This window comes from Trichosurus vulpecula, chromosome 7, assembly GCF_011100635.1.
Source record: "Trichosurus vulpecula isolate mTriVul1 chromosome 7, mTriVul1.pri, whole genome shotgun sequence".
In the NCBI taxonomy this organism is placed as follows: Eukaryota; Metazoa; Chordata; class Mammalia; order Diprotodontia; family Phalangeridae; genus Trichosurus; species Trichosurus vulpecula.
In genome coordinates this window covers 80,262,091-80,275,615 of record NC_050579.1, presented here as the reverse complement: position 1 = coordinate 80,275,615, position 13,525 = coordinate 80,262,091, and the positions used below count along the sequence as shown (strand labels likewise).

Genomic DNA, 13,525 nt, shown 5'->3' with positions numbered 1-13,525 from the left:
TTGTATTTTCTAAAATTGGAAAATTATCTTGTTTAAATTTAACCATGTTATGAAAAAAATATGAATTTCTTTTTTTTAAAGGCCCTGAAAATAAGGGGACATACTTTTTCAAGAAAAAGCAAAAGAGAAATGTTGAACATTCTGTCATTTATGTATTGCTTGTATATTTTTTCTTCCATATTTGTTATATATTAAACTTAAAATTAATCTTATTTGTGAACTTTTTAAGCTCAAATTCAGTTTTGCTGCCTCTGGTTAGCCTTGTAAAGATCAGGATTTGGTGGGCATTTTTATGATCTCTATTAATATCTTAACATATCTCTGCATATTTTGAAATAATCTATGTATCATTCTTGGTTCACTGTAAGAATTCTTTACAGAAAATGAGCAATTACTGTTAGACTAATTTGAACACATTTTCGTTAATCTTGAATTTTAATTAGTTAAAATCACAAAATATCTGCCCATAATCACTGTGTGTGCTTCTCTTGTCAGTGACTTATTTTCCCAAAATGTGCTTGAAATTGTTTTTCTGGCAGATTTATTCAGATCATTAAATTGTGTACTTTTACTTTTAACTTTGTGGAAAAGATACATCTCTAGGTTATTACATCTTATATTATGGTTGCATGTGAATAATATGCCATTTCTTTCTATTTTCAATTGAACTGTTCAGTGGTCGGTGAAGATGGTAAGCCTTATGAGCTGATCTATATACTGTATTACTATAAAATAATTTCTTAAAGTTGTTTATATTTGAATAATTCAAACTTAGTTGTAAACTACCTCTCATGTTGTCAACTTGTATCTGTTTTTTTATTTTTATGATTTAATCTACATTCCATGTAACCTGGTGTCCCTCACTTAACGCTCAATGCTAGAGTTTTAAGAACAGAATACTAAATCTAAGCCTGAATTAATTGGTTACTTAATTTGCTTTAATACTATTGGGTAGATTCATGTCCAATTGAAGAAGAAAGCAAAATTATGATTATACTTTTAAATATTCACATCATGAACATCTTTTCTAAGTTTTATGAAAAAGGAAAGCTAGCAGAAATAAACAAAAGGCTATTTTCATTTAATAATTTTTCTGAATCACAAAGTATTTACATTTTGATTTAAAATTCATACTTTTCAAGAATCAGATTCTCTAGATCATTTCTACTCAATTTTGTTTCAAAAAATTTATGCTAGTTTATTATTTGGATAGAAGAGAGACTGGAATTATTTATATTTCACTTTGAAATGTTTCTTCCTGTAGTTAAAATATGGAAATTGACTCAGAAGAAAATAATAGAGCTATACTGTGAACGTGACTTAGAAATTATTTGGAAGTCAAATAATTTCACTAGGTTTAGGAATAAACCATACTTTCAGACTTGATTTGCCCTCTCTAGAAGCCTCCCAGGACCAGGGGAGATGGTTAAATGTTTGAAATGACTTCCATCACTTTGCCTGCTACGAGGCTATTATAAACAAGAGTTGATGAGTCAGTGAAAGAGATCAGGAAAAAAAAAGTTTCCTAATAATGGATTTGGAAATAAAATTTGCTAGGGAGTAAGTGAAAATTTCAATAATATACGTATAGGAAATGGAAAATGAAATGTGGTGAGAAAAGTAATATGTAATTTCTCTAGTTTAAAAATGATATAATATATTGAAAGGCTTTACCTTTGAGAGCAGTCACCACCATAGTTTTTCACAACTTGAGCTTAAAATTAATACAGCTGACATTGATCATTAAGTGGTAGAGTTAAAAAGGAAACTCATGTGAGTAGCTCCTGCATTCATTTACATCAGTCAATGTTTTGAGTAGATGTATCCTTTTATCAGTATTCCTGTTATATGACAACATATGGTGTGATATCACCAAGAGTTGAGTATAGAGGTGGGGTCCTTTATATTCAGTTTTCCTAGGAAGCTACACTAAGGCCACTGAGAAAATGTTTGAATGCCTTTTGGAATAGTTTCGTTTTGCATTAATTTGGAAACCAAAATGGGTTAAAGCTCATCATCAAAGTCTATGCTTTCATTTTGCAGAGACAGATGCAACATAGCATGTGTTGTAGAGCTGGCACACATTGGGTCACTTAATATGTTTTAATTAACACATGTACAGAATATCCAAATGTATACGCATGTTCCAATAGTGTTTACAAAACTAGTCCTGTATAATTGTTCAGTCACCATTTTGAGAATGTATGATTTATAAGAAAGAATATGTAAATCAATAAGAGCTTTTAACATTTGAAAAATAAATGACTTGAAATCTTTTAGTTGAATAATAATGAGAATAGAAACAATAATTTCAAAATTACATCAGTGATGTTGTATTTTTAATACAGCTGAAAGTCATAAGAAGAATAAACACATTTTACTTAGACTGATAACTCTACCTTAATTTCATAATTTTATACAACTCCTTCTAAGTGTCATTGCCAACATTCCTTTCCCACTTGCCTTGTCTTTTTCTTTCTTATCCTAAAAAAATAATCCTAAACATCATTCTTACTAAAGAGTTTTGGGTTAGATTTCTGTTGGTTAAGCAAATTAGGTATTTTAAGGACCAATTGGTGAAGAATACTGCTGGGAGAAAGAAAAAGTTTAGATAATATATGATTCCTACCCTTATGAGGCTTTCATTTCTTATTATTATTGCCTAAAGGAGTATTGAACATAGCAGTAGTGAATTTAGTTTTTACTTGCTTCTTACTTAATAAGCAGTTCTGTTTTTAATTTAGTTATTATTAGATCTTCTATTATTAGATTAGATAGATCTGCCTGTCCACAAACTATGCAGCTATTAGAATGTTTCACACATTGGACAACTTGAGTTTTTAGTGCAAGGTAAGTAATTTCCTGGGTAGGTAGGTGGCACAGTGGATAGAGTGCTGGGGCTGGAGTGAGGAAGACTCATGTACATGAGTTCAAATTTGGCCTCAAAGAGCTAGCTGTGTGACCCTGAGCAAGTCACTTGATCCTGTTTGCCTCATTTTCCTCAACTGAAAGATGAGCTGGAGAAGGAAATGGCAAACTACTCCAGTATCTTAGCTAAGGAAACCTTTCCAAACGGGGTCAGGAAGAGTCGAACAGGACTGAACACATTTGAACAAGTAATTCACTGCGTTAATGTTCACTGTATTCCTATTTTTAATTTGACATTTTTACTTAAGTAGTATGGCATTGGGTTTAACATGGAAATGTGATTAAACTATAAACAAATTTTTCCATAGATGAGAAATGTCATGTTTCTATTTCGTTGGTGATGATGTAATAAGGTTTAATCATTTTAATGCAATCCAGTTACGTTGTATAGACTCAAAATGGCTTGTCATTGCAAGTTTCCTTCATCTGCTGCTTTTCTATTCTAAGATGAAAAGAATGATCAAAGTCAATTTTTTCTCAATATGTGTATTCCTAGTAAGCTTAAATATAAAAAATTATTTTCTGCTTTGTTGTGTTTTAGATTAATTTGTTCTAAATCTTGTCTCACAAATTTTTTTTGTCCTGTGTTGTTTTTTTAAATTAATGTGCGTTTTAAAAGAAATGCCTCTTCTCCTGATATCAGACTGAAGTGTTTTGGTAACTGCAGGTACGCTTAGAGTCAGATGAAATCTCCAGAAAATGTTTTTAGTAATGATATAGTCTCTTCATTTCAGGGTCCAGCATTAGAAGATTTCAGTCATCTACCCCCAGAACAGAGACGTAAAAAACTGCAGCAGCGGATTGATGAACTTAACAGAGAACTACAAAAAGAATCAGACCAAAAGTATTTTTCGTTAAATTGTGCAATATTGTTATTTTCAGAATCTGTTTTGAATGAATGTCTTTAGATGTGACATGAGAAATTTATCACTGCCTCTTTTTTAATCAGTGCTTTTTTGAATGTAATTATTTTGGGAACAGAACATACCCTCAAACTTTGTAATAAATTAAACAGTTGTACTGTTAAAATTATCAATTTGGGAGGTTGCCATGTCATGGGTAAAAAAAAAAAAAGTAATAAGTAATTCTTTGAATACAATTTGACATTTATTATTTGTCCATATTACATCTTTCATTTTTTCCAGATTAACTAGAAAATAACTTGATCCATTTTAAAGAATAGATTCATTAAAACAACAGGCTTGACTTTAGTGCATAAATATAAAGGTCTCCGGTAATCTGAGCATATAATTATGTTTGCAATATATAGGTTGAAGATAAGATATAAGGTGACTTTTCATAAACCTTAAGTTGCCCCCATTCCTCTTTTGCTTTTTTCATTTGCTTTTTATTTTTAAAATGAAAAAAATGATACTATAAAGAGACAAACTATGACCCATTTCTGCTGAGATTAAACCAAGGAAAATAGGTGTAAACTTCAGTTTAATGTTTATAGATTTATGCTGGTATATAAAGAGGATTTTCTTTAGGGAATAATTCTTGATATTAGAGGTGATACCAGCTAGGTGGGATGAAGCCTGTAGAAAAAAGTTAGGGTGCTACAAGCTTACTAAATAAAAGCCATCTTTGAAAATGGTCTGCTAGGGGATTTTCTTTTGAAGCAAGCAATATTCACTAGAAAATTATAGAATATTTCATAAAATTAGATTTGTCTGAAAATTCACCATAAAAATTACAAAAATGCAGGGTGTAAGTTGTTAATAAATTCAGCAATATAATGATGTATCATTTATGAATACCACCTGAAAAAAAATTAGAACTATGTTCCTAATATGGTTATGTATCAGGACCCTTATTTTTATTCCTAAATAAAAACTAGAAATCAATAAGCAACAATATCACTAGCTTACTAATTATTAATAAATTTACGAAGATGATTATAAAGTTTAAAATAATTTACAGTTTCTTTCTGAAGACATGTAAGGACCATTTAGCCTAGGAGATACTTAAGGAATGGAGTGTCATTTTTTTTCATCCTTGATTGAGTTAAATCAGTTTATACATATTTACATTCCACCCTGTTTAATGTTTTATACTTTCAAAAAAAATTTAACAAAAGGACAACTTATCTTTACAATTCATTTTATATAGGGTAAACTTTAATGAGAAAATTAAATATTTGACTTTAAATTAAGAGTTATGATTATGTTTGTGATCAGGTTGTACATAAATCCAAAGGTACCAAGTAGAATATATACCTAATTGATTTGTTTTTATAACCTGGAAACTTTTGAAAATGTGAAAGTTATTAGTTTATTGTATCTGTAACTAAATTGTTATCTGTGTTGCAGAGATGCACTCAACAAAATGAAAGATGTGTATGAGAAAAATCCACAAATGGGGGATCCATGCAGTTTGCAGCCCAAACTATCTGAGACAATGAATAACATTGACCGACTACGTATGGAAATACATAAGAATGAGGTGAATCTCTTATGCTATTTTTATAAAATATAAATTACTATGTGACAGAATGTTCACTGTATTTTCCAAATTGTTTAAATCATTCGAAAACATATATGATTAATAAAGTTTGTTATAATTGGTAAGCATTGAAATGAACCTTTAATGAAAAGTTGTTTTAATAATAATGGCAGGAGTTAACATTTATATAGCACCTACTGTGTATGTGTCAGGCACAGTGCTAAGTGGTTTTTAAATATTATGTCATTTGATCATCATAATAATCCTGGAAGGTGGGTGCTGCATTTATATAGATGAGGAGACTGGGACAGCCTTAGTGACTTGCCTAAGATCACATAGCTGATATGTCTGAGGCTGATTTTGAACTCTGGTCTTCCTTACTTGAGGTCCAGCTCTTCATCCACTGTACCACCAACTTGCCTCTACTTGAGATTGATTAATATTTAAATATATAAAGGCATGGGTGCGTTGTGTGGTTTTTACATTTTTTAAAATTTTCTCATGAGTAGAAAGGACGCCACACTTAGAATAGGCCTTGCTGTGCCAGTTACTAGTTGTATAAACTTGAATAAATCACTGAACTTCTCTAGATCCCTTAGTCTTCCCATCTGTAAAACAGATGATGTTGATATAGTCCTTTAAGGTTTACATCGAATCATGTGTAGTATTTGATTGATCCTAAAATGACCCTGTGAGATAGGCATTTATAATCCCATTGCCTCTTTATCACAACATTGTTTTGATGATTCAGTGAGATATCATGTCAGTCTTTTATTAAATTGTAAAGCATTATATAAATATGAATTGGTGTTATTACTCATGATGTTTGATGTGAGATGCATTGTGACTTAGAGGGTAAAGAATTGTCTTTAGAGTGCAGAAAACTTGGGTTCAAAGTCTTGTCTTTTGCCCGGACTGTCTCTTTGTCTTTGGTAAAGTCCCTTCACTTTTCAATGTTCCACATGCTTCTTTAAAACTGGAATTTATTAGAGACAAGTTACCAGTCTGCAGTGGTGAGTTTCCAGAACCAGAAGTTCCTACACTGATGAAACATCGGACCACAAATAATGTTCTTTTCTCCTAGAATTGAATAACTAAGAAGTAACTTAGGTACATTTAAGCTTTTGTAGTTTAAAAGCCTGTTTATTTATATATCGAGGTTTATTTTTTCCATGATGCTTATTCTCTTCCTTTGTTTTATTTTATTTTCCTCTGAAGGCTTGGCTTTCTGAAGTTGAAGGTAAAACAGGTGGGAGAGGAGACAGAAGACACAGCAGTGACATAAATCATCTGGTAACACAAGGAAGAGAAAGGTCATTGTTTTATTTAAACTTAGATTTTTTTAGGCCTTACACCTTTTCTCCCTCTACTTTTTCCCCAGAATTCCTAGTAACAATTCATCTGGGATTTGTTTCCTGAGTTAACTATCTTAACTTTTCAGATAAATGGCATTCAGAGTGCTCTTGTCTTCTGAAACTTTGTTATGAAGACAGTTCTCCTTTGTCTTAAGTAAAATAAATTTAAGGAAATTTTGACCTTTAGAATTGATAAGACAAAACTGAATTTGTTTTAAATAGCCTTAGTGGAATTTGTCCTATAACATACTAGTTAGTGAAATGACTGTCAATATTTTGAGTGTGGAGAAAAAACAATTCTTGTCGGATATGGGGTCAGGGATCCCTATGCATGATCTTGTTATGCTCCAGGTATTAAAATCAAGGGGCGAATAATAGAAGAGTAGTCTTGGTGTGATTCTCTGAAGTTTGGTGGGAACTAGGGTGTCTAGTAGGGATTTATTACTATGGTTCTACAATTTCTAGCATGTCATGGGACTAAACAAATTTTCATGCTTTTTGTGGGGTACTTTTCCCTCAAAGGAATCAAACTATGATTTTAATATGAAGGAGGGTCAAGCAAGAACCTGCAAATGGATTTCCTTTTGCTCTAGTGTGTTACACCAGGAAAAATCCAAAATTGTAAGAATCCTTAGGCCACATAAAGGTCTGTCTCCTAGGCCTACCAAAATGTTGGTTGGTATGTATCTAATCCTGTGGACTTTGGCGTGGTTGAAGGCATAATCGACATGTATCTTTGGCAAAATGTGATTGGAAATTTAAACCCTTTTTAGACATCATGAAAATGCATTTAAAAGTCAGAAACAAATCCTTTTAAAAATGTCTGCCTATTTGAATTATTCACACCATAGTGTTCTTCCATTAACATAAATAATGATGAGTTGATTGTTTTTGCATTTTCCTTTTAGACCAGAACTTCTTATTTTAACCTTTGGTTGTGTCATTGACCCCTTCCAATGAAGCCTTTGGATCCCTTCTCAGAATGATATTTTTAAAATTCATAAAATAAGATGCATAGGATAAAAATGGAACCAAAATATTTTAAAATACATCTATCAAAATTGTTTCTTTAAGAAAGTTCACAGACCCAAGGTTAAAACCTATTTATTTGTTTCTGTCTGGGAGGTTCAGTGGAACCTTTCTATGTTGAGTAATTTGTGTACTATATTTTTTGAGAAAATAAGTTTTCCTTGGGAAGTTTAAGAATAGTATTTAACACAATAGTGTGATCCTGGGGAGATCCCTGAAGTTGATTTTCTAGAAAACTAGTCTAGGTATGAGAGACTTGATAAGATTTATTTTCATTTGTCTTATAGCCCTGAAGGAAGTTATACAGATGATGCAAACCAGGAAGTCCGAGGACCACCACAGCAGCACAGCCACCCTAATGAGTTTGATGATGAATTTGAAGATGATGATCCCTTACCTGCTATTGGACATTGTAAAGCTATTTATCCTTTTGATGGTATGATTGATTTGATGTATTATATTTGATAAAATTGGTCATTTGGGGTTTAATCAATTTGTATAGCTAGATGAATCATTTACTAAATTAAATTACCAGAGCATCATAATTTCACTGCCACGACTTTTTAGTTATTTGTTTTACAGATAGTGAGCATTTTCTTTTTCTTCCATATAGGATGGAATATGACAAAGGTGAAGTTTGTTGGTTTTCAGGACAATGTAGAACAGGAGTTAGTAGTCAGCTTCAAGTCATTGGTGAAGCCAAACTAACTCTTCACAGACTGGCTGCTGACCCCACTCCTCATTTTCTGATTTCCTTTGCATTTCTGCTCCAAGATTGGGAGAGATGGCATAACTAGAAGCCACTGCCATGCCCTTGTCCCTACTTGTTGTTTAGGAGAAAATGCTATCAAGGATTGGGAAGGAAAGCTTGGTGGCAGTGGCTTCAGACCATTTTGCCCTCCTCATTTTCACAGGGTCAGAAGGGGAGTCCACCAAGTTAAAATCTTGCTCTAATGTAAAATTCACTACTTTAAAACTTAGAAAATGTTTAGGTCCTCTTTGTTCTCAGTGACAACCTATATTGACTATAGTAGTAACAACAGCGGCAGCAGCAAGAACATTATCTGCTTCCCAGTCATCAGGTGGCAGATAGGAATGGTGAGGGGATGGAAGAACTAGCCAAGTCATTGGGGTGATAGCAAGCCAGATGCCTTGTCACAGATATTCCTGCTGCCAGCATCAGCATGTATACTTTCGTTTCTCTTGCTGTTCCTTCTGCAATTTTCCTTAACTCTTCTTCCTTTCTAAGTACTTTTTTCAGATACCGTTCACCATCCTGACATAACCCCAAACTGGAAAAATAAAATTTGTTAAAAAATAGTAATCTTTATTATCAGTTTCACAAACATTTAAATTTTTTTAAGTTGAGAGTTACTCAACTTAATAGATATTTTGCATATATTTGCAGATATTAATCAAAAAGATCATTTAGCATAAATCATGCCTGAGCTCCAACAACTTTTGTCTTAGGGCACAACGAAGGCACTCTGGCAATGAAAGAAGGTGAAGTCCTCTACATTATTGAAGAGGACAAAGGAGATGGATGGACGAGAGCCCGGAGGCAGAATGGAGAAGAAGGCTATGTGCCAACATCTTACATAGATGTGACTCTAGAGAAAAACAGTAAAGGTGCAGTAACTTATATCTAAACTCTAATCAAGCAGCTTCGTACCGTACGATCCCCAGGAAAGAGAACTCTACATACATATTCAATGGGATGAAAAATGTTAGGAAACATTTTATAATGGGCATCTAAGGTTTATTGTTCACCATGTGAGCTTAGCTCAGGCTTAGTGCTTAATTAAGAGTTGTGAATATTGTGGAAGGAAAGTGTTCTTTTTATGTTTATTTTCTAATTTGATCAAAATTCATTGGGGTTTAATCACTGCTGTTGGCCTTATGTCCTGCATCAATCCACTTGAAAGATTTGTTGTTTTCTGCTTGACAAATCATAGCATCTTGTCCATTGAGAACGTTGCTGTAGACTTAAAGCTTTTTATTCTCCTTGCTTCAGAAAATAGGTAAGATAAAATGCTATGAGAAAATTAGACTACCTGGGAATTCCAAAAAGCAAATTCATAAAACTCGTAATGATCTCTTTTTAGCAATGTAAGTTAAAATGACAGTTCCCAGAAAGTTCACTGATAACTGATGAACTTCGCCAAAGAAAAATACTCATTTTTCCCTTTTTGAAATATTTTGTGGCACATAGTCTTCTAAAGATGAAAATATGTTGTTTTAAAGAAAAAAACATATTGCCTATATGGGTAGTATCTTTAAAATTTTGCAAAGTAATTTGGCCTAGTCACTTTGTGTGTTTGTAAATTGTATGTTTCCTGATCAGTAATTCTGAATTTCTAGTAATTTTCAATAATGTATAGATTTCTAAATTCATCTTATCCTTGCATTGATCATCTCGAAAATACTTTTTGGAGAGTATTTCTTTTCATGGGTTAACATCTAAGAGCCCACAAGTAGTAGGACCCAGGTTTCATATAAGTTGGAATTGAAATTTTTCAAAAGCAAATGTAGTCATTACTTTGTTTTAAAAGCTAAATAATGACAAAAAAATGAAAATAATGCTCTGGTGACTGGATTCTGACTTAATCACAGTAAATACACATTTATGGTCCCTGAATAAGGCATCCCTTATGAGTAAGAAAGCACATTTTTTCAGTTCAGATCAAACAAATATTTATCAGAAGCACCAGTTCCTTCCGCCGCTTTTCATCAGTAAGGAAGGCTCTTTGGATGGAGTTAGCTCTTTGCAGAGAGAATGGAGTAAGGCAGCTGGGGAAGGGACCACGCCATAGTCCACATGCAGCAAAACTCCCAAAGGACTTGCGGCTGCGGGCCTTGCTAGGGGACGTTTGGGTCAGGCACTAAACTGAACACCTCTCTCTGTCTTTCCAAAGGTCTTCAGTAATCATGTTCTTTTCTTTTTCCTCCTGGACTGCAGGTTCCTGAAGAGGGTTTCTGAGAAAATGGGCGAGATGTGGAAGGAGGTTACATGCAGCTGCTCTGGGAGGGGAGGGGAGTAGAGTTGGCAGGCTGAAAGAGAAAGAGAGAAAAAAGCAAATTGCATGAGTGCATGCAGGCATACATTATTATTTTTCACTAACCTCATTTCCATGCGTTGTTTTTTTTTAAATCATGATATTACAAACCCTCACAATTCTGCTTCAGAATTCTCTATTAGAAAAAGGCCAAAACAACCTTATCCACCTTTTCCCATTTGTTTCACTCTCTTTGTTAAAGTCAGAAAAACTGCAGTGATGATTTCCCATTTGTTTCACTCGTTACAGTTGTCCCAGTAGGACTGTCTTCATCCAGGCCCTGTTTTAATTGGCTGTTTGTTAGACCCATGCTGTTTGTCAGTGTCTGCCTGTTCCGCCTCCAGGCTCGCCTAACATCCTGTTGCATGTCTAGAATGATTGGACTAGATTTGTGTCAGGCATGTCTTTACAACTTCTTGTTTTCAATGCTTGTGTTTTGTTTTACGTTTGTAATGAAAACCACTGTTTTGTGAAACCTCTCCAGCACTAATGTTTTCATCCCAGTGTTCATGTATGCTGCTATAACGTTCCCATTCATTGCAACCATTGTCATATTCCAGTTTTGGCATTATGAAGAAGTGGTCTATGGGCCCTAAGTATTTTTGGTGATTAGGAAAAGAAAACATCTCTGCTCTAGCCTACAATACAGTCAAAAGAACTCTTTGAAATGTGATACATCTCCAACACCTCATTCTGAGAAGATCCTCTAGTGAGCACTGAAATCCTGGCAAAGTAACACAGAAGATACTCACCATCGCAAGACAAATGACTCTTTTCAAAAGTCAGCTGCTTGCCATTCAAATACTGCCTTAAACTAGAGTGCCTAAATCTGTTGATTGCCAACACTACCACTACAGTATCCCACAAAGGGCTTTATGTATTGGCTTGGTATGACCTCCTTTAACTCTCCCCAGTGCTGCTGCAGCTGCAGAAGGAGCCGTGGTAGGTGTCTTCTAGAGCGCTTCTACATATGATGGTGCATCTCTTCACATTTGTGCATCAGAACTAAAGACATGTATCTGTCCATTTTAATTTACTAAGTGTTTTTAATAGAATTTGTATGGAACCCCCTCCCCCCCAATTGTCTTTTAATTTGGGGTAATGAAGCTTCCACTTAATTACTATAATGATAGTCTGTTCTCAAGTGATGCTTTCATTTTGAACCAGTTTAAATTTGAGTGGAACTTTGTAATGATTTATGTGCACTTTTACTTGTAAAATGGCTATTTCAATATGTTTATACGTGTAAATAGAGTTGTCCGCAGTGCCCCTATTACTTATATTGTCTTGCTTCCCATTTGTGATTTTGTTAATGAATTACATCATACCTGATTTACTAGAGTAATAGTGAGGTAGGGGAAGGGAAATACTTGTACCACTCATCTTCATTAACTCAGTTCTTTGCTATTTGAGGGAGAAAGAATGTGAAATGGTCTGTGTTTCATTGGATTTTAAGCAATATTTTAGAAGCCTTGTGACTCCTTTTAAGAGACTCTTATTTCCAGTGTTATTTGACTTGTACTACCAGTAAAACTAAAGCTGAGTGACTATTGTGTGGAAGTTGATTCCTTTATTAAAATGCATATGCCACTATTATACACCTGACTGTGTATTACCTTTGGGGCTATGAAACTATCAAGTTTAGATTTTGGATATTGTATACAGGGTTATTTATATTATGTGACATTACTCAATACTGACAAACTACATGATGTAGTTTTTAAAATCTTGTGCTTTTTTTCCTTTGCATTTTAAGTTTAGCTGTGGGAAGGAAATGTGATCTGGCTGTTTGTCTTTTGTACGAGGCCTGGAGTTCTTGTGTTTGCCTGGCTAGCAGCCAGCAGGTCAAAGTGTAAGGCTTCCTTGTAAGAACTAACTGTTCTTTTCAAGCTACTGTTTGTTTTTCTAAAAGCAGGATTTGCTTCCTTTGGGGACAAATCCCTTTGTGTGGGATAGTGCAACCTGTACATGGGTTATTAAACATATAGGAAAGACATTTGTACTTGCACAGCTAGTTAAAATCATTCTGAAAATTGGAACATGTGAATTGTCTTAAATCTTGGATTTTTTTTCAGTAATTTTTACTCCTTTTGTGCACATGTTGATTTCTTAATGGTAAATGCTTTGTTTAAAATAGTGTTCTCTGTTGAGAATATTTTCATGGAATAAACAATCTTTTCATGGTCAGTCAGGTGTAGAGTGTGATGTCTCTTTTTCCTCTATGAACCATAAGTTCTCTATATGAATGAATTCTTTAGGCAGGTGTTTAGAACTGACTTGCCATTCAGGGATGGGAGGCAGTAAGGTACAGTAGGCTGACCACTGACTGAAGTCAGAAGATGTGCATTCAGAGCTCACCTCTCGGGCTTACTTGACCTTGGACTATAATTCCTCATCTGTAGAATGAAGGGTTGGACTAAGGCCAATTTATGATCGGGTCCGGTTCTAGATCTATAATCATACTGTGAGCCTTTGACCAAGTCTTCTAAGTCAGAGATTGGGTATTTTTTTTTCCATACTGTTGATTTGAAGTCACAGCAAAGAATCCCAAATAAGGAGAGGAGTGGAGGAGTACACATCCACTGCACTTAAGTTTACCCCAAAGAAAGAACTTTCTGAAAATGGAACTTTTAAGTTGCTTTTCTGTATAGCAGGGCTGTACAGCCTTAGGTTTTTATTGAAACAATAGACAATATATTTTAATTTGCCATT

At 34.0% G+C, this 13,525-nt stretch overlaps 1 protein-coding gene across 6 annotated transcripts in view; it reads left to right on the top strand.

Moving 5' to 3' along the window:
* The window catches only part of FNBP1L (formin binding protein 1 like), a 112,743-nt gene extending 99,743 nt beyond the window's left edge, over positions 1-13,000 (top strand). For 3 of the 6 annotated variants that reach the window (XM_036766509.1, XM_036766505.1, XM_036766507.1), the window contains 6 exons: positions 3,663-3,772; positions 5,241-5,373; positions 6,592-6,686; positions 8,045-8,193; positions 9,228-9,386; positions 10,717-12,996. In XM_036766509.1, coding sequence (XP_036622404.1) covers positions 3,663-3,772; positions 5,241-5,373; positions 6,592-6,686; positions 8,045-8,193; positions 9,228-9,386; positions 10,717-10,724 — 654 coding nt within the window. In that variant the 3' untranslated portion in view covers positions 10,725-12,996. Of the gene's footprint in view, positions 1-3,662; positions 3,773-5,240; positions 5,374-6,591; positions 6,687-8,044; positions 8,194-9,227 lie in introns of all 6 variants that reach the window. The other 3 variants (XM_036766508.1, XM_036766503.1, XM_036766506.1) reach the window with 1 other exon arrangement.
* The last annotated feature ends 525 nt before the right edge of the window (positions 13,001-13,525 follow it).